The 21,268-nt window shown below is 36.9% G+C and overlaps 2 protein-coding genes across 4 annotated transcripts; one reads left to right on the top strand and one right to left on the bottom strand.

Moving 5' to 3' along the window:
• The first annotated feature begins 10,914 nt into the window (after window positions 1-10,914).
• LOC104594047 (Tetratricopeptide repeat (TPR)-like superfamily protein) lies at window positions 10,915-14,447 on the top strand. Its single transcript, XM_010254166.2, has one exon. It carries the CDS (start codon window positions 12,270-12,272, stop codon window positions 14,445-14,447), a length of 2,178 nt encoding a protein of 725 aa, XP_010252468.1. The 5' UTR covers window positions 10,915-12,269.
• A 34-nt stretch (window positions 14,448-14,481) lies between these two features.
• LOC104594046 (SWAP (Suppressor-of-White-APricot)/surp domain-containing protein) lies at window positions 14,482-20,507 on the bottom strand. 3 transcript variants are annotated; one of them, XM_088902490.1, is made up of 4 exons: window positions 18,497-20,507; window positions 18,176-18,342; window positions 16,849-17,673; window positions 14,482-16,218 (listed from the first exon to the last, which is right to left on the bottom strand). In XM_088902490.1, exons 3-4 carry the CDS (start codon window positions 17,548-17,550, stop codon window positions 14,650-14,652), a joined length of 2,271 nt encoding a protein of 756 aa, XP_088758616.1. In that variant the 5' UTR covers window positions 17,551-17,673; window positions 18,176-18,342; window positions 18,497-20,507; the 3' UTR covers window positions 14,482-14,649. The 3 variants fall into 3 exon arrangements, with proteins under 3 accessions (XP_088758616.1, XP_010252467.1, XP_019052737.1); XM_010254165.3 differs by having other exon boundaries at window positions 20,002-20,494; XM_019197192.2 differs by lacking the exons at window positions 18,176-18,342; window positions 18,497-20,507 and adding an exon at window positions 17,791-18,065.
• Window positions 20,508-21,268: the final 761 nt, after the last annotated feature.

Here is a 21,268-nt window from a genome sequence, read left to right as displayed (position 1 = left end):
GCTGCTTTTCTTTTACGTGGGCCAACATCTTTTCAATCACGAAAACTTGTCGAGCTCAAGCTCTGTTATGTTCACTTTCGTTGAGGTGGGCCCAAACCCTTCTCAGCCCATCTTTGACTCTGCGAAATCGGGCGGTCATCTTATATATTATCCTTCTCCATGTGGTAAGTAGAGTAGGAAAAGATGTTAGCATATATAGCTGTCGATACATGTTAGCCAAGCCAGCTACGTACCAACCATAAAAATAAAATCTAGGAAGGTTGAAACTTGAAACTAATGGCGCCCCACGGAGAAATTAAGGCAAAAGGTAGTAATTAACAGGATGGTCATCCAGAGAAAAGAGAGTGCAATGGTTCAAAAGGAGGGGAAGAATTCATCCACAGATTACAGAAAAAGTTGGAGCTTGTGTTCACGAGTTGAGTCATGATTAAAACGTGATTCAATTAAATCTGGCTTCTATATATTCTTCATCCATCAATCTTCTTTTGAAAACGCTAGCTATTGCCTATTGGTTGCGGTTCCTACTCCCATCTAATTTATCTTTATTTTTTTTATGTAATTAAATAATTAACCTTACGCAATTGAATACAACTTAGAGGCATGAGTTAGAACCGCGTGCCCCCTCAAGCAAAACTTTGGTCGTCATCATTTGGAAAACAAATGCAAGCTAAAGACAAGTTGGATTTGGATGAATTCAAACTATGTGGGGACAAATTATGGCGTCGACCTCTATATTATAAAATGATAATTGATATTCTTTGAAAATTACGCATTTTCTGTTTCCAAGTGAATAATAAAAAAGAAAGGATAATTTAAGGAAGCTAAAAAGGAATTAGAAGGGTTTAATCATAATATCTCAATATAAACATCGAAAAGCATGGTTTTGAAAACCAGTCTGGCTCGGTTGACCTAGAAACCGATCTTGGACCAAAAATCATTAATTTGATCAACAACATTTACCTGAACATTTGAAGACAATGGTTTTTTTGTCATTTTTTATTTTAATTATTATAATTTTTTAAATTAGAACGAAAAATCTATTTGACCCAGAATGCGGTGACCAAAACAGTTTCATTACCGGTCCAGTTTTTTAAACCTGCTTGTTGAAAAATATCGTTATCTGATATCAGTACAGACTGTATCTGCAGACGCTCATCATCTAATGTGGGTGGATGCATGGGTCATGGAGACACCCCTTTAGGCTGTATAGATCAGTGAAGCTATCGATATCACATTGGTTATATAGGGCTATCATATTAAATCCACAATATATCCATGCATCCAATCCATGCCGACGTACCATCATTCAATTCCATTTATTTATCAGGTTTGATTGATTATTTAAACTAATAAGTTTCTTTTTCTTATATTTATTTCTCTCGCCGTGTATGTGAATAGGTCTGCTTAAAATGTCTCCTCCTCCAGCTCCTCGTTAGTCCTTACTTCCTTATAATCAAAGAAGTGCCATAATACATTTGAACTAGGGGATGAGGTTGACGACGAAGTACGCCCACGTGGTGGTGATGATCGTACTGCAACCTACAAACGTGAAAATATGGAAATTAAGTCGGATGGTCAAGATTAAATACACACAAACCGACAAGCCTTGGACTTTAGAGCCACCTATTTCTCCCACCCCATGACGGTGGAGTTTGTACCTTTTCTTTTCTTTATACTGAAAAGTAAAAACTAAAATCCAGCCCAAGTAGTGTTTATTTTTTTAGCTTGTCTTGGCCTCCTACATCATTCTGAAGATGTTTATATTACTGTTACTTAATAGATATAGTATGAAAAGAGTTTTGACCAATCAAAACTCACTCATAAATTTTGTATATAGTATGAAAAGATATAATACTTAATAAAGATTTATTTTTCAAATAAAACTTCTCTATTGCAACTTATGTATGTACAATGATATACTGAAAGATACATATAAAAGTGCAATAATTATATTAAGAGGTATATTAATATTGGTGAATTTTTCTTTCATTCTTAATTCTGAATTTTGAATTCTGAAAATTATCAAAGATCTATTTTGATCCAGAGAGTTTTTATTTGTCTTTTTTGACGTATTATTAAAAAATAAAAAGTTGTATAATTACATTTTAAGAAATAAGAGATAAGAAGAAGCGAACAACCATTTTTCTCTTAAAGTTAATTGATTCTCTTAAGAGATAAGAATTAAGAGGAAACAAAAAGACCCTAAGAGCCTAGAAGCTAAAATTATAATATGTCCTTTCTGATGATCCTTGCTTGCTTTAATTTCCTTCCCTATCATGGGTTCTTCGAAAACCTTGATCTAATCCATTGATAGTGATTACGAAGAAATCGAAGGAGCAGTCATCAGTCCCAAATTTCAACGTTCAAACAAATTCCTCTACTTTTCAAAGCTCTCTTCACGAGCCATGACCTGACTTTAATAAATAAATAATCAACCCAGCTCCCAGCCTCCCATCTCATGAACTTAACTTAAAAAGCTCATTATCTTTTCCCGACGAATCCCTAGACCCAACACTCCTAAGTCCTCATCCCTGCCGACGACACCCAAAACTGTCGGTGTATCTTCCCTTTTTTTTTCCCTCATTTTTAGTGAACAACAAACAAACAAACGAGTCCTTGATTTGCCTTCCAATTTCAAAACGACTGATGATAGGCAAACCAGGTTGTCGGGTAATATTGAGATCCGATTGCTAACCTGAAACTTGGAATGGACTAAGGAGTTGATCAATCCAGGAGGGTTGTCGGGTCAAGTTTTTATGGCCTTGTGGTTAATTCATGGATTTTAATTTCTCTTCCAGTATCATGTATTCTGGCAGTATAGAACTATAGATTTTTTCTTGTAGTTATTCAAGGAACCGATCTTTACAGATTTCTGTTATTATGTATTAATGGCGTAATCATTACACAATTTATGCTAGAAAAGGATTTATATTAGGGATTTTTGGACTGGAAATTACTTAGTTATATGCATTTATTTGGATAAGTGTTTCTTAGTTAATACTTCTACAATAAATGCATTCATCTATATTCTTTTATCATGATTTTTATTTTTATTAATTTACTCACACCACACTATTTACCTATGTTTTCTAAGGGTATTTTAATTTAATTAATTTTGGCCTCTTTCTTTTCCGGTGGAAAAGTAATAACATATGCATCTAGAAGATGAATTAGTCTTTTCTGTATAAGAGATAACAAAAAAGGTTTATCGGGAAAAATTTATTTATTATGAGACTCACAGTTATACAAATAAACACAAAAGGAAATTATTTTCTTTTTATAAAAAAAATTGACTAATTAACTTTCCTATTGACCAACTTATCTCTCCAAATTACCGATAAAACAAACGAGGCCTATATGTCAAAGCAAAGTAGCCGTGGGCTTAACCAAATTGCATGCAATTCAATGACAACCTCACGACCAAGGTTTTGATAGAGATTAGTGAAGGAGGAACCGATGATCAATGGATCGATCAGGTTAACTACAAGTCTACAACTCTGATTTTATTTGTTGTTTCTCCTTATCTCCTAACCCTAGTTTAGTTAAGGTAGGGCCTACATGATTTGTATCCGCTGGATATATGCATGAAGGTGGGCCGTTAGTTTAGTGTATGGTTCAGATTCAACCCATGGATGGGTCTTATTCCTGGTTGCTTGTGTAGGAGAAAAAATCACAGAGCCGAGTACTACTATTACCACACACGGAACTGACACATCTCAACTCTCAACGAGGGGACGTTTGCTTTTGTTTAATTAGGATTTGATCAATTAGATAAATATACAAATATCTCTCAAAGGGGAGAGACTTGTGAAACCATACAAAAGAAAAATCGGTTTTTCGTTTTGTCCTCGATTACCTACTTTACATTGCTTTTCATTTCTTATCGGCTAATCCCTCACTCTTTGTTGTTTTGCTCTTGTGGTGAGGCCAAAGGGAGACTTGCCGTGGCCAATCATCTTGTTCTCTAGAGCTACTTGTTGGTCCACGCTGATAAGAAACGTTGATAAAGGCTTCAAAGATGTTGGCCCATTTGACGGTGATTCATTTAATGAGCTGGGCCCCAAGAAAAGTAATAGCCCTTTTACGCCCAAAACATTGAATTGGTTGGGTGGTCGTTCTCAAGTCTCAACCCCCTCAAATTGCTCGGTTTTTGCATCAACACCGATTTTGCTCACATGCGTCTTCTCTGGTCTCCTTCCACCTTGAATGACTTTAGTTTTGGCTTCATACAGATACAATCTTAGTACTCGGCCCAATCACGAATTCATAATTCTTCATAACTAGACAGAAAGAGGCCCTCCGAGTCCGACTCCGAGTCTAGTGGTGATACCAATTATGGGTCTCCCTCCAAGATGAAACTGGACCCTTTTTTTTTTTTTTTATCATTTTCGAATCTTCTTTAGTACATCAGTGACTCTCATCTCATCCATGGATGCTTCGACGCAAGTACAACAAAATTTGCGAAATTTTGGTTTCATCATGAAAGAAATTATATAACCGGGGAAGTTCTGTCGGAGGGCCTCCAACCAAATTTGGTTTCATCTCATCTCAACCAACCAAAACATTTGGAATTTCGTTTGAGATTTTGGGTCTCAGTCATTTTATTTTGCCTGAAACTCCATGATATTAATAAAATAATATAAACCTAACAATAAATAAATTAGTTTATTAACAAAATTTAATCCAAACTTTCGAGGGATTATTTTTCAGAAATAATGGCCAAAATTTAGAGTCAATCCACCTCAGAATTCATAATGCGATTGTACAGTTTGGATGAGGGTTAAAAGAAAGGGGGTGGGAGATTCTCAATTCACCGAGGGCCGTAAAAAGGCCAAATTTAAAACCTCAACAACCCCTGGTTAGTGTTCTTGAACTGGAGTAGCCGATTGGGAGTTCATCTGTCACTGGTCCCGTTCGTTCATAGAAAATGGATGTATTGGAAACATTCAGCGCACTTGGAACAAATATATATATAATCCCCAATTAGGGCTGTTTACAGGTCGGGTTGGGTCGGTTTATTGGCGTTTTTCAACCGATTCGACTTGGTCGGTTTACCTAGAAATGAAACTGAAACCGACCCAGTACTAAGTAAAACCGACCTGATCGATTTGAATCGGGTTGGGTCGGTTTGGGTCAGTTTTGTGAATAATTCTCTCGGTGTGAACGGTAAAGGATTCAAGTCTAAGAAAGCAAAGGTTGGATGACTGAAAATTAAAAATGATTTGATGGATTAAAACTGATATTTTATATATCAGAAATTATATATATATAATATGTATATTTCTAAAATAATCAAATAAAGCTGAAATATATATATATATATATATATATATATATATATATATATATAATATCTGAAATATATTATATATATAATATATATCTAAGTCAGTTTGGATCGGTTCAATTTCAATTTTCACACATGAAAATCGAAACTGAACTGAACCATCAGTTTATGTTTTTTGTAACCTGAAACCGATCGATACTGAAGAAAAACCGGCCAACTCGGATTGGATCAGACCAGGTTGGTTGGTTTGGGTGTTGTTATGAACAGCTATCCCCAAGACCCCAACAAAGCAGGACCAAATTGGATCCCATGGCGAATGACATAGAGTGAGGCAGACGAAATTAATGCAGCTTTAGGTAAATGGGTTGATACAATCACCTACTTCTTCACACGCCCACAGATATCCATTTCCTCGTTCATACTAAACTTAACTGTCACGGCAAGCCATTGTTTAATTTACTTGCTCAGTAAACTTTAAGTTGTTGTTTATTTGTATAATTTTACTTATTTGTAGGTTATATATAATAAGAAATAATAGGTAATTAGATGTGGATTTTAAATCTAATTCGTCCTTACCTTTGAATGTGAGGAGGGTAGGATTAAAAAGGGTTTTGTATTTTCATGTGCGGAAAGGGTTTGGATTTTTAAAATCCAATCCATATGGGTTTTAGGGTGGATACAAACAAATAGTGTTTATTGTATATATATAACAAGAAATAGTAGGAAATTAGATGTGGAATATAAACCCAACCTGTCCTTACCCTTGAATGCGGGGAGGGTAGGTAGGGGTTAATCTGATCCTATTTGGTCGAATTTGGATCTCCCCAGTTCAAATCTTCAGATTGGATCAGATCAGATAATAGGATCCGATCAAAAATTAGAACCCGAAAAGATTCAATCCGATATATGTGCTATATATTTATTTATATACATATGTATATAATTATATATATGTTATTTATTTATTTATAAATATATTATTGACATTGTATTTTTGCAAATTTGTTATACTATTTATTTCTTTTATAAAAAACATGTATATATTATGAAAATAATTAAAAAATATTTATACTTTTTGTTTTTCTTTATTTCAATTAGTATATTTAAATTTTCTTTTAATAATTTATTAATTTTTAAGGAAAACAAATCGGATCATATCAGATCTGAATATCTGACTTCCCTAAAAATAGGGCCAAGAAGGGTTTTGCATTTTCATGTGTGGGAAGCGTTTGTATTCTCAAATTCCAACCTGCTATGGGTTTTGGGGTGGATAGCAGATAAAATTTATTGCTTATATATAACAAGGAATATAAGAAATTAGATGTGGATTCTAAACCCAACCCATCTCTACCCTTGAATGAGGGGGAGGGTAGAGTCAAGAAAGATTTTGTATTTTCATGTGCAAGAGAGGTTTGCATTCTCAAAATTCAACCCGCTATGGATTTTAGGGCAAATAAAGACAGATAAAATTTAGAATTTACAAAATCCTTTCAGAACCCGCCCTCTTGTCATTCTTATATAATTCACCTATTTTATTGGCTTTTACCAAAAGCTATAACGCCTAGCTATAAATTAAATGCCATCGTAGAAAACAAAAGGAAGAAATCCCCCTAAAATTTGTTTTATTAAAATGCCTTTTACAAGAAGAAACCTCATCTGATAGGATGATTATTTGACTGCATTGGATGGCCAAAAATTCATCTGCTTGCTCATCAAGATATATTAGAGATTCCAAAAAATTAATTAATAAAACGCTATATACCGTGATTGATTCACCTTATTGTATTTAATTAGCTTAGTTAATGTTTGGTTGACTAAAGGGGTGCATGTTTGCCAATGTGCATGGTTTTGTTTTTGAAAACAAAATCAAAATTATCATAATAACTTGGAAAAAGATGTAGTTCTTAGGTCATATCCAATCCTACTGCTTAGTTGAATTTCTAAGATATTGCTTCTAACATTATTATTACAAAATTTGATATAGATTCAATCATTCAATATATTCTTTTATCTTTTTGCTCTGCTGTAAAATTAAAAATTTACCTTACATCATTGATGATAGTGGTAACTGGTTAAGCCTTTCTGTAGTTTTTTTTTTGAAGGCAAGCCTTCTGCAGTTGAGCCAAATCTTGCTTTTACATACATAAGATAGATTTAAGCCATCTATGTGTTTTTGTCTTACAAGTTATCTTCTTCTTCCCGCTTTCCTAAATATTAATATTAGATTATTCAAGCATTCTCATTTGGGGAAAATCTATGTGATTGGGGACTGTTGTCTTGTTTATGTTGCACAATGACATATTCAATCAACAAAGAGAGGCAAGGAGAAGTTACCCCATCTTTCTACTAATTAATTAAGGTTTGTCTGACTCGTAATCGGAATCGGAACAGGAATCAGTTGGAATAGAATTCTCATTAATTCTCAATGGAGGGGAGTCATTCCCTGAAATAGGAGAATGCCATTCCATCGAGAATTAATGGAAATCAGATCTTGATTCCATCCAATCAAGTATTTGGAATCGGGCCATTCCAATACTGATTCAGACCCCTAAGCCAAATAGATCTTTAGATTAATTTTTGTTCTGAATTTGAAAATTGAGTCATTTAACTAAATATGACTTTTATCTAGAAATATGGATATGTTATGTATATAAAAACTTGCATGTATTAAAAAAATTAACCTAGAATGCCATTCAGTGTTTGAATTATAGATATGTATGTATATAATAAGTATGCATGTATATAGCCCTTGAATATTGAGATGTGAAATTAGTGATGACTTCAAGGTTACTTTATATGACAGAATGGTTTTCCTAAACAGTCCTCCATGCAGCCAGGGGTGGTCACGAGTCGTGCTTCTCATGAGTTATTCAAGTTTGGCTCGATTTGGTTTAAATCGAGTTTCAAGTTAAGCTTTGAGCCTGATACATAGGCTCATTTGCTAGTTGAGCTGAGTTTGAGCCCAGTGAAGGTCAACTTGTGAAGCTCGCGAGCCTAATATAATATAATAAATAAATAAATAACTTTTTATTATATACATACATACATACATACATACATACATACATATAAATATATATAAAATAAATAATTTGTATAATTCGTATTTTTTGTATGTAAAATAAAAACAATTTTTATACGTATATTTTTTATTATATATATAATAATAAATACTTATTTTGTTGTATGTAAAATAAAAAAAATATTTATATATATACATATAATTTTTATTTTTTAAGAAAAAATTTGGCTCGTAATCGAACTCGAGCCGAGCCGAGCTTGAGTTTGCAACCTTTGAACCGAGCTCGAGCTTAAATCTCTAGCTCGAATCGAACTCTAGCTCAATCTCAAGTCTCTAACTCGAGCTCAAAGACTATATCAACAAGCCGAACTCGGATAACCAAATATTCGACTCGACTCAAATCCACCCTACCTGCAGCACTTGGATTTGAGTATTGGGCATGTGCTTTTTTCTTATTTCTTTAATCAAAAGATTTCATGCTTGAGAATTTTGATGCACGTTCGATTAATAAGGGAAGATTAGTGCTTGAAGACAGACAACATAATATTATATGCATGTAATATTGTTAAAACCTTCGACTATATACACTACTGACTGATATTATTCTTAATTTCATGTGACAAGTCAGAATTCCAATTTTTCGCCAAAAAGATCACAAACAAAATAAGAGATTAGATTTGAATTAATTTAGAGGCTAATTTTATCATCAAAGCACTAGTCATCATGCATGACGGACCTAATAAATTAATTGTAAGAATAAGATGGCATTGAAAAGGAAACATTTGGTGCTATCTACCATCATTATCCTACTACTAATTAATCCAAGTTGGGCGGCAGGGGGTGACCCATGCATCTAATCTAATTAAAGTGACAGGTGCTAGCTGCTGATTCATCATCAATAGAGTTTCAAACTTTGAAGAAGGGGTGTTTGGAAAGTTCACAATCTTATCTGATAACTTGCAAACGTGGCAAGCACTAGTGGGATTTACGTAGGTTTTGGTAGTGAAGTGGAGTTGGGGATATTCATTCCATGTCTGATTGTCTTCTGATCTTCCTCTTGGACACCCTCTTGACTCTTATCATCATTACCTACAGCAACAGGCTACAGGCTACAGGGACATTAGCTAGAAAATCACAAAACGCCCCCTTCAAGCTAGCTCTTGAAAAGCTCCACAAGTCATAAATGGACAGCCACAGACGATGACTTTAAATTAGAGAAATTAGAGGCTATAGATTAATGAGAGATATATATTTTGGGTGCCTAGGTCTGGATCGATGATGACCATATACTGGAGAAGCCTCCAAGACCAAGAGAGAATTCAACTGACATAATTAAGATCAACAGTATTGGACACCACTGATGTGTCATCCTAATTAACCGATGATCAGTGACTACTTGTAGATCATTGCTTGGTTTAATGGAAACATGGATTGACAAAGGTGATTATTAGATTGATCAGTGACATATAACTGATAAGTAGGGTTATTGGTGATGCTCTCAGTAAGTCCAACAATATATATATATATATATATATATATATATATACACATTTAATTAGGTACATCATTAAGGGGTCACACACTCACACCCAGGACGCAAACATGTGTATATATCGCATGATTCAAAGAGCTAATAATTAAGATTCTTTTTTTTTTTTTTAAATATTTTTTTCAACCTGAGATTTTCATGATAGACATGTTGGGAGGGGTTTGAATATTTATAAAGACAAACCCCCTACTCTAAATATTTGGCTTTTTTGGTTGGTTCAAAAATGAATATGTTTCTTATAATAAGCACCCTTAATTAATTACATTAACGTTGCAATATTATTTTAAATTTAGATGAACCAGCAGGAAACCTTACCAACCAGCTGCATTTATCACATATTTGCTAACATGTTAAGTATCTATTTGGGGAGGGCTTACAGCTTCTACCATTGTAAGATATATAGGCTCCACACAGAAAGCCATGAAGCTGTGATTGCTGAAAACCCGAAAAGCGAAAAATAAATTTGCATGAGCTGAGAAATTGACTTTCTGCTGAAGTTCTTTCCGACAACTTCTCAGAAACAGCTCTAAAATGGGCTGTAAGGTTGGTCATCGACTGATTCCTTTAATAATTGACTTGATAAGTATTATTTATGTGTATAAACTGCTCTAAAATGCCTACCTACATCCAACAGTCGGACCATTTGATGTGTGAACGACCAACTTTAATGGGTCATGTCGATATTCAATTTTGGCATCCTAAATCGGCTCAAAGACAAACCTATTCTTTTTTTTCTTTATATTGATCTTTCTTCTCCTGTTGCTGAAATCAATATGAACATTTAGGGAAAAGAATATTGACCCAGCAAATAGATATTAACTAAATTATTAAAAAAAGTCTAATTAACTACAAATCCCAACGGAATACATTCACAGAATAAAGTGGGGAAAGAATGATTTGAGAGGTTCTGTAGGACTTTCTCCAGCTGCATGAAGGAAAAGCAAACAGAATCCTCCATGGAAGAAGACTTTATGGGGCTGCCGAATAATTAATCAATCTTGGAACGTTGAATGTTTGGTAATTTCTCACATTTTCATGGAAAATATACTGAGAACGGAAAGCAGAGAAACAAAGATGAGAGCATGTGGATATGTCAGTTTCTAGTCCAAAATGGCTGGGGAGCTAGCCCAACAGACAAAAAGGATAAAAGAAAAATTATATTCCAAGTCCTCTCGTCAGTTTCTAGACGAGACTTGCAATAGAAGTCTGGTTGAAAGTTGAAACAGACAGATATAGCTAAAATTTTGTATTGGGACCTGATAATTCACACTGGTTCTGTTTTAGTGGTTTCACACTGGTTCTGTTTTAGTGGTTTCTAACAAAAATATCTGTTTCTTATTGACCAAATACTATTTGTTTGCCTAAAACATATATCAATACAACAAGGAAGGTAGATGGAGCAAGGGCAAAGTTCAAAGTATGCCAAGTTCTATGTCAATTGTCAAGGATTCCTTACTGAAATCTCGCTACTCATCACTGGTTACTTGGGTTATGTATTTATGTTTGGTTTGATAGAAAATAAGAGAGAAAAAGTATAAATTGGGGGAATGTCTTTCCATTCCCTCAATTTTCTGTTTTTCTATTATTTCCTATCAAAACAAACACAGCCTAAGGTCTATAAGCTGACCCAGTTCGCATGGCCCGATAGCATATGGGGGCCCAAACATGTTGTCGGGTCAGTTGTGGTCTAAATTCTACAAACACAAATTATTATTAAGGGAAAATTCCCGATCAATACCCTATACTTTGGCTCGAGTGACAATTTGATCCTCAAACTTTAAAATACGACAATCCAGTACCCGAACTTTCAAAATGTGATAATCCAGTACCTGTCGTTAACTAGTCCGTTAATCAGCCGTTAAGTGACATTTAAAAAGTCAAGTATGCCCTTCGAATGGCATCTAATTCTCTTTATGAACCATTCAAACATTGACAAAAAACTCAACAGTCCCAAATCCTAGCCTCTTCTATTCAAAAAGGTTGGGACTATTTACAAGAATCTAAAATTTGGGACTGTTCATTTTATTGTCAATGTTTGGATGCTTGATAAAGAGAATTAGATTACATTCTTAAGGCATTTTTGACTTTTCAAATGTCACTTAAAGGCTGATTAACGGGCTGCTTAATGACAAGTACTAGATTGTCACATTTTAAAAGTACCGATATTGAATTATTATATTTTAAAAGTATGGATATTGAATTATTATATTTTAAAAGTTCAGATATTAAATTATCACATTTTAAAATTTAGAAACCAAATTGTCACTTGAACCAAATAATGGATACTCATTGGGAATTTTCCCTATTATTAATCCTTGTTTTAGCTTCTATGGAATGGAGGTGCTAAACTTACCTCTTTGGCTTAGCGCTCGCAATCGTCACACCACCACCGCTGCAGCCACGAGCCACCTATGCGTAGCGTCACCAAGTCGGTTAACGAACTAATCAATCGTCTCTCAACGGCAGGAGCTTACCAAGATGTCCTCCTCACCTTCTTCTCTATGCTCAAAGACAACGTTACTCCCGACGCTTACACATTCCCCTGTTTGCTCAAAGCTTGCACTTCTCTGGGCTTATCTTCCCATGGCCTTTCAATCCATCATCGCATCATCGTTTATGGGTACTCGTCTGATGCCTACATTGCCTCCTCTCTCGTCCACATGTATTCTAAATTTGGAGACATTCACCTCGCGCGTAAGGTTTTCGACACGATGCATGAAAGAAATGTTGTTCCTTGGACAGCCATTATCGGCTGTTATTCACGTATGGGTCACGTTGATTTGGCTTTCTCTATGTATAATCAGATGCGAGAAGAATATATTCAACCCAATTCGGTTACCATGTTGGGCTTGCTCTCTGGTGTTTCACAGCTCGCCCATTTGCAATGTCTGCATGCTTCCGTAATTCGATGTGGTATTGTGTCTGATATTGTAGTTTTGAATTCTTTGTTGAATGTGTATGCTAGATGTGGAACGGTAGATAATGCTCGGCATCTGTTCGAATTGATGGATCACAAGGACATTGTTTCATGGAATTCTCTCATTGCCGGTTACTCCCAGAATGATAACTTGAACGAATCTTTGGAGCTTTTGAATAGAATGAAGATTGAGGGAATATCACCCGACGAGCAGACTTTTGGGTCTGTGGTGTCTGTTGTTGCAAATGACAGTGCACTTAAATTGGGCAAGTTGGTCCATGGACAGATTGTCAAGACTGGGTTTGAATCGGATGCACACATAGAGACAACCCTTGTTGTCATGTATTTAAAATGCGGAAAATCTGAAGATTCGTTTCAGATATTTAATCAGATTGCGAGTAAGGATGTCATTTCGTGGACAGCGATGATTTCAGGTCTTGTGCAGAATGATCGATCGGATGAGGCACTTCATGTCTTCCAATGGATGTTACAGTCAATGGTAATGCCTTGTACTGCAACCATAGCTAGTGTCCTTGCAGCTTGCGCACAACTTGGTTCATTTGCTCATGGAATCTCCATTCATGGCTACATCATAAGACAGAGAATGCAACTAGACATAGCCGTCCAGAATTCACTTCTCACCATGTATGCCAAGTGTGGTAGGGTGAAGCAAAGCCAGGTTGTGTTTGACGGAATGTGCAATAGAGATGTGGTTTCGTGGAATGCCATAGTCTCTGGTTATGCTCAGAATGGTCATTTAGACAAGGCCATGCTCCTCTTTAATGAAATGAGAATGGCCCACCAAAGACCCGATTCCATTACAGTTGTATCCCTTCTACAAGCCTGTGCTTCCCTCGGGGCACTTCATCAAGGGAAGTGGATCCACACTTTTGTGATAAGAAATAATATTGGGCCTTCCATCTCAGTTGACACTGCTCTGATCGACATGTACTCAAAATGTGGGGACATAAGGATTGCAGAGATGTGCTTTAACAGGATAGTAAAGCATGATGTGGTGTCATGGAGCACAATAATCGCAGGATTTGGTGCTCATGGCAAGGGGGAGATTGCTTTGAACATGTACGCAAAATTTCTCAGCACGGGAATTGAGCCAAATCCCGTCACATTCCTCTCTGTGCTCTCCGCATGTAGTCATGCAGGACTTGTTGCCCAGGGGTTGCACATTTTCCAGTCTATGATAAAAGATTTTGGGGTTGAGCCAAAACTTGAGCATTGTGCCTGCATTGTTGATCTCCTTGGCCGAGCTGGGCAACTAGAAGAGGCATACAACTTCATCAAAAAGATGTTCGTGCTGCCTCCTATTGATGTTCTTGGTATACTCCTTGATGCTTGTCGCTTGCATAGAAATACAGATCTTGGAGATATTGTCGCCAGAGAAATCCTCATGTTGAAGCCTAATAATGCTAGCAATTATGTCCAATTAGCACATAGTTATGCTTCAATTAAACGATGGGATGGAGTGGGAGAAATATGGATGAAGATGAGATCGTTGGGCTTGAAAAAGGTGCCTGGTTGGAGCTCAATTGAACTACATGGTACCATCACAACGTTCTTTGTACATCACAGTTCACATTCCAAGCATGAAGATATGATGTTGACGTTGAATATGTTGACTACAGAAATAAGAGACATGAGAAAACCTTTAACCTAACTGCTAGTTATTATCAGAAAATAGCCTTGGAAACTGAAAAGCAACATATAACCCAAATATCTTTGAAAAGATAACCATTTTGATCCTTGAGATGGAATGGAACCGGAAGGAATACATGCTGGACTTCGACCATGAGAACAAGGCCTAGAATCAAGAATATTACAATAAGAGCTAATGATAGAAGTGCAAAAACGTATGATGATCACATGGTCGCCAGCAACATGGCCCTAACCTTTGCCCTCAGCTCATCAGGCACCTCTGTAGTGTCAGATGACCGAGTGTTTGATGGGGTTTCTCCCGTGGGAGGAGGATCCGTTGATAAACCCAGAGATGTCTCCCTAGTAGCATTACCACCGATCTTCACTGTATTTGAATCAGCTGAGACACTTGCACTAATCTCATCATCCTCCGATTCTGCTGTTCTTTCTGAGTGGGATCTCCCTCTATGCTTATGATTCCGACTCCGATGCCGATGCTCATCTTCAGATGAGCTATGGTGCTTGTGCCGGTGACGAGATTCCTTACAACTAGGAGATGAATGCCTCTTTCTATGTTTGCGCTCTTCCCTATGGGAAGGATGATGAGAACGGTGCTTCTTCCTACTGTGCTTATGATCCCTTTCCTCACCATCATTGTCATCTTCCTCATGCCTTCTGGACTTTGAATGTTGCTTCTTCCTCAGTCTTCGATCCTCATGATCATCATCAGGCTCTTTCTTTTCATAACCATCCATTTTATTGGACGTGTGGGCATCTAATGGTACTGAGCTACCCTCTCTTTCTCTGTCCACAATATCACCTTCTTCCCCCGAATGATTTGAAAATAGAGGGACCTGTGTACCTGGTACTGACCCCTTGCAACCAGAACCTAGTAAACCAGAATGTGCAGAATCTGGTGGTTCTGCGGATAAACGGGGTAACAGTTCTTTTGAATGAGGTGCTTTCCCACTTTTTATCATTGCAGCAAACATCTTTGCCCTCTTCAATCTCTCTGCCTTTTGCTTCTGTTCTCTTGTTAAACATGCTTCAGATGAGTCAGCCTCACTTGCAGCTGCAAGGGCTGCTGTCTTAGCAATAGCCTTGGCAACTGATACATCACTGGTCCTGCTACCTTCCTTCTCTGAGTAGTCAACCTTTTGAGACGAATCAATAGGCATGGAAAAACTGGGATCACCATTTAGGATTGATTTTGGAGTAGAGCTCCGAGCTCGGGATGAGAGACTACATAGGCTTGAAGCTTGGCCATCCTCAGCACTGCCCCGACCAGAATCATCCACTGATGTCTTTGGGAGGATATCTAGTTTGGGATTCCTTAGGCCCCTAGTTGCAGCCAAAAGAATAGCTTCAGCTGCATCTACACTTACTCCATTCCTACCGGGAATTGGTTTTGGAGTAGAGCTCTGAACTTGGGATGAGGATAGACTACCAAAGCTTGAAGCAGGCTTGCACTCACCACCAAGGCCCCGACTGGAATCAAGTGATGACTTTGCAAGGATATCCAATTTAGCATTTTTCAGGCCTCTTGTTGCTGCAAGAAGAATGGCTTCAGCTGCATCCACACTCACTCCACTTGGCTGTAGGGTTGGTTTGGATGATATGTCTTGCACATCCTTCTTTGGCCCACCGATTACCATCTTAAACCTTTCCTTCCTCTCAAAATCAAATGGAATATCATCATGACTGGAAGATCCCTTTGACAACTTATCCTTGTCTTTAGAAGCAGCCTTTAAATCGCACATCTGAGATGAGGGGCTTTTTCCAGGCAATTTTGACTGTGGAAGTTCAGAAATGCATTAATAAGAGAGGACAAATAGAATAAATATTAATTTGATATCCTAACTGATAATCAAAATTCTCTAGCTTATGAAATCAATAACTGTGTAAAGGATCTACTTTAGACCTCATGATCATTTTAGAATCAGAATAAGTTACCTAAATATTTCTTTAAAAAAATAATGTATTCAAAAAATGGTATAAGAAATTAATTTAAAAAAATGTCTGAACACTAAACTTGCAACATAATAGTTTATCAGAACTGCTAACAATTTAGCTGACTTGTTGGCCAGATTTGAGGTCCACAGGGATGACTCTACTGGGGCTCTAGTACCAAAGTCATTTTTCTTTTCTGAAAAATGTATGGGGAGGCTATAATTGGCAGATTGGGGTTTTCTTCTTCAGGTTTGTATTTTTTTCTTGTACTTCCATCCTTTTGTTTAAGAAAACTCTGTTGAAACCGTTCCCTACCACGAAAAAAACTGAAGAACAAAAAGTTTGACATTTAAATAAATAGAAGCTTCAAAGTACAACAGTCAATCTAGGCAACTAAACTAATCAGAGGAGATAGATTTGATGTTATTTTTACTACAGTGACAAAAATAGAAATAAATTCCAAAGAAGTTAACCTCTTGAGCTTTTTGGAGAGCTTTGAGATAATATGGATGATATTGGTTGGATGACAGTAGGAATGGAAATCTCCCAGTTTGGCTATCCTGCTCTATGAGAACTGATTCAAATTCTTTCCCATTTTTCAGAATGAACTCAACTATTTTATCCACCATTCTTTTTAAGTCAGATGGAGGCTCCAAAATTGAAGATTGAGCCTTGGATGTGCTAGGCATATTAGAAGCCTGAGCTTTATACACAGCAGCATGATGTGAACCCAATACATCACCTTCTTTTTTCCTACTACTGCTAGTACCAGCATTTATTGTAGTCACCAATCGGTTTCTTTTTGATGAGGGGGCCTTCTCCTTAATAGCAGGAAGTGGGCATTTGGAAGTTTCCTCTTCTTTTCTGATCAATTTACCACAAGATTCTGCTTCTTTTGAATCATGCGAAATGGTTGTATCAGCAGCTTTTAAGGATTCACCAAGCTCCTTTTCTTTGCATTCTGTTGCAGCGTGGAGTGCAGTGTCCTCATCCTCCCCAGTCCCATATACAGATCCAAGCAATGATAATGCCCCAGCTGCAACATCACCTGTCTGATTTTGCTCATTATCTGCTTTCTCACCATCTTCTTGAGGTTTAGCATCCATGTCTGACTTTAGAAGTTCTGGATGGTCAACAAGGTATCTGAAATATGCATGAAGATGATGGTCAGGCATCAAGAACCCAAATGTTGGGTTGTCTCCTTGTTTCACCCTCAATACAATTTCTGACTGTCCTCCATGTTTGCAGACAAATAAAGCAGTTCTCGCAATAATTTGATGCACCTTCTCCGTTGGAGGCTGAAACCGAAAGAGAAAAAAGGCCACTCAGTAATGATGAAATTCATGACAGAAAAATACTCTAGGAAAAAATATACATCTTACTAAAAGTTCCAAGTTAGAACCATGGAATCTCACATATATCTGACAAATATAAAGATCATGAAAGAGAATTTTGTAACAATATGTTTCAGCCAATTTGCTTGAAAGTGTTCTGCTGATGATTTATTTTCCTCATGAAGTAACAAAAACCTATCTTCCTAATCCCACCTGCATGGTCCCTTGGTCATGAAACATCAAAAGGAAACAAGGTTCCCATGAATGGCAACCTTACGTCAAGAACTCCACACTGCTCCGAGTATCTGAAACTTAGACATGGTAACCCTTAGAATAACATATGTACTTTGGACAATTAGCAGCGACCAGATTGACAAGCATTAATAACTTCATACAAACAATAATATACAGGGCATATGAAGAAAAAAATATCTGCCATAAAGTCAAAATGCAAGAGAGCACTTACTAGGCTCTGGAGTAGAAATTCAGGCACTGGGAATGGTGGAAGAAAACTGGAAGATCCCAAACCACCATCAGAATTCCTCTGGTGAATGGTAGCATCAGAATTTTCATATGAAAAGGCAACAGTATGGTAGGCACCTTTATCTGCCAGTTTTGCTCCACTGTCTGGTTCTGAATGATGAAAAGTAAAATTTTAAAACAAGTTTGCACAGGCAAGGTTCAGTATCAACAGATTGGTGAGTATGCATCAAGCAATACACTACAGAGATATTAAGAAGAAAAAAAGAAAATAAGAAATAGTGGAGTCGGGTGAAATGATTCTTACTTGCCCCAAGAGAGATGTAAATGTTGCAAATTAGGAATCCTTCCCGCAACTTGGAAATGTATTGCAAATAAAGCACTATCCTGATACAGAACAGAAACTAGAATGCCTTTCTATATAGAGCCCAAGTTAAGGGGTGATAGTATTTTAGAAATGTTTCCAAATACTAGAACAACCCACAACATGCTCTCCAATGGAAATTCGAATTGAATGCAGTTACTGTGGTTACAGAAACAAGCATCTTGGGTGGCAGGTCCATGTAAGCATGTTTGTATTGTTGCTTGCACCTTGGCCACAATGAACCGAATGACGAATGGGCAGGAGTACTGTTGCTAAGAAATATAACTTTAGCTAGAGATAGGGTGGGCAAAAATGGAGATAGTTTGGGATGCTCCCAGGCCAGGGGTACTGCAAGCCACCTGACATGTAAATTGAAATGGATGTGGTTACCTGTCAGCCAATTGCTATTTCTTATATTTGTGCAGCTGAGTAGCTGACATTTGTATTGCTGCTGCTATTACTCATTCTAAAGTAGGGGTCTTTTGGTACATTAATAAGTTTCTTTTGATTGCATTAATGATAACCACGGAATTGGTAACTTCCGAAGCTTGGGAACAGCATCTAATAGTGAAAGATATTTTCCATCAGTTTGTGTCTTCTTTCCCCAACTGTCAACTTATATTTGGTTTCTATCGATCCTTGTAGTAGGAAAAGGGAAAATATATTTCTCTGTAGTAATGCTCAATTTATGGGAACCAACTGAAACTTAGGCTTCAAAAGTAAATGCCTCTTCGACCTGCTAAGAATTCAAGGCAGGAAATCTGTCTTCTCAGATTACAATTTTTCCATAGAATAACAGTAAGGGTTACATTAGTAGACCACCTAGGGTGTCATTTTGGCCATAAAGAGTGGACTTAGTGCCAATACAGGGCCTTAAATAGCTCCAAATGACACCATATACGGTGTATTAATTGCATCTAGACAGGTTCCGAGCCTAAGAATAAAACTATCCTCCACTATATGCTGCTTTATTTTGTATTCGTTGTTCAAAAGGATGATGTAAATTTTTCTGCAATAAGCAAAACGAAATAATTTTAATTCGAGTTATCACATAAAGATGCATTCGTCAGTAGGTTGAGTTGTTTATTCGCATATCTCCTTCAACATTCCAGGTAAGATTTTATAATAATTCGAAATTAAAGCATGTGAACTCCTTTTATTTTTATTTTTTTGGCAAAAATCAAAAGGATTCATTAAAATCCATGTTAAGTTCATTAAAGAACATCCTTGAGAGGCGAACAAAACGCTTAACTATAATTGCGGTCACACCCAAACAAAATTTCATGTAGATTTACTGATATATTGGCACCAGAAAAGTAGATAAGAAAATAAATAACAGGTGCGCTAAGAAATCGGCCATTTTTTAATTCATATAACAAGAAAAAGGTAAGATGAAGGACAACTAAGACAGAGAGGAGGGCAGAACATGGAGGACAAGGAAAACGGACCTGGAAGGGATGATTGATCTTGGTCATCGGAGGGTGGTGGTAGATCGAGATATCTCTCTTCATCGAGCTCAGCCTCGAACGAAGAAGGAGAGGAAGGGTGATGGCGGCGCCTCTTGATGGGAGGCGGAGGGTGTTGAAGGAGGTGCCGGACGTCGTAGCGATCGATGAGGAGCGAATTCCACTCGACTAAGGCGTCAGAAGAGTTGATGAATGCGGCAGTAGAGTCGTCATCGAAAAGAAGGGCATGGCGTCCCACCACTTCGAGATCCATAATCAATCAATCGACCTCTGTCGAAACCCTAGAAACTGTGATTGCCTTCTGTTCCAAAACTGACAGGAGGAGATAAAAGAGAACATAAGAGGTAGCTCTTCTTCGGACTTCGGAGACACCTTCTCCTGTGAATGATGCTCTAGACTTTAGCGTCCTCCTCTCGTTGATCACTGTCTACGTCTTCTCTCTGAAACACAGCGACGAGGGCGAGAAAAAGCAAAAACGGAGAGACGGCTGAAATAAGGCGGTAAATATACAATTTCTCTTTTTAACTTGTCTCCATTTTTTTGGTGGGTGTCTTCTGTTTCGTTGTTTGGATCTGGGATAGATACTTTTCTCCTTAGGTTATGTTTGGTTTGTTAGAAAATAAGACAGTTGTGGGAAAGAGAGACTCGAAAGTCGAAGCTTTACCTTAACTTCCTGTTTCTCTCTTAATTCTATAAAACCAAACACAGCCTTAATCTTTAGGTTAACGGTCTTTTAACTGAGGGATGATATTGATAACAGCCTCCACTCCAATTCCTTAAGCAGCTACCTTAGCGGTTCTGATCTCCTACCTACAATATTAAACAATCATTGTAAAAAAGGTGAGGGACGAATTGTCTGGACGACCTTAGCCGTCGAATAATCACTATTACAATTGGATGACTGTGATTTAAGTTTCGGATTGACTTCTTCACGTGATGGGAAATTACACTGACCAAACTGCAAACCCTTGTTCTTTATCAAAAAAAAGGGTAAAATATAAAAACTTCTCCTGAGGTTTCTGACAATCATAAAAGGCTCCCCTATAATTTCATTTTCACAAAAACCTCCCTTATAGTATTGAGAAAAGCTGCAGTTACCTCCCTTTGTTTTATTGTCATGGACATAAAATGTTCGTCTATTGCATTAATTTTTCAAAAATATCCATTTACCCTTACATCTATCAATTTACATAAAAACTTATTAAAATACCCCCAAAATAATTTTTCACTTTTAATTAAAAAAGATCTC

Source organism: Nelumbo nucifera, chromosome 1 (assembly GCF_055504915.1).
Source record: "Nelumbo nucifera cultivar China Antique chromosome 1, China Antique-T2T, whole genome shotgun sequence".
NCBI classification, from domain to species: Eukaryota; Viridiplantae; Streptophyta; class Magnoliopsida; order Proteales; family Nelumbonaceae; genus Nelumbo; species Nelumbo nucifera.
This window is presented reverse-complemented; position numbering and strand designations above follow the sequence as displayed.

Coding starts and splice junctions, on each gene's coding strand:
- LOC104594047 (XM_010254166.2), top strand. CDS start 12,270: ATGCGTAGCGTCACCAAGTCGGTTAACGAACTAATCAATCGTCTCTCA.
- LOC104594046 (XM_010254165.3), bottom strand. CDS start 20,272: ATGGATCTCGAAGTGGTGGGACGCCATGCCCTTCTTTTCGATGACGAC. Junction 17,674..18,175: donor AATTTCTACTCCAGAGCCTA/GTAAGTGCTCTC, acceptor TTTCGGTTTCAG/CCTCCAACGGAGAAGGTGCA. Junction 16,219..16,848: donor CTCTCCAAAAAGCTCAAGAG/GTTAACTTCTTT, acceptor GAACTTCCACAG/TCAAAATTGCCTGGAAAAAG.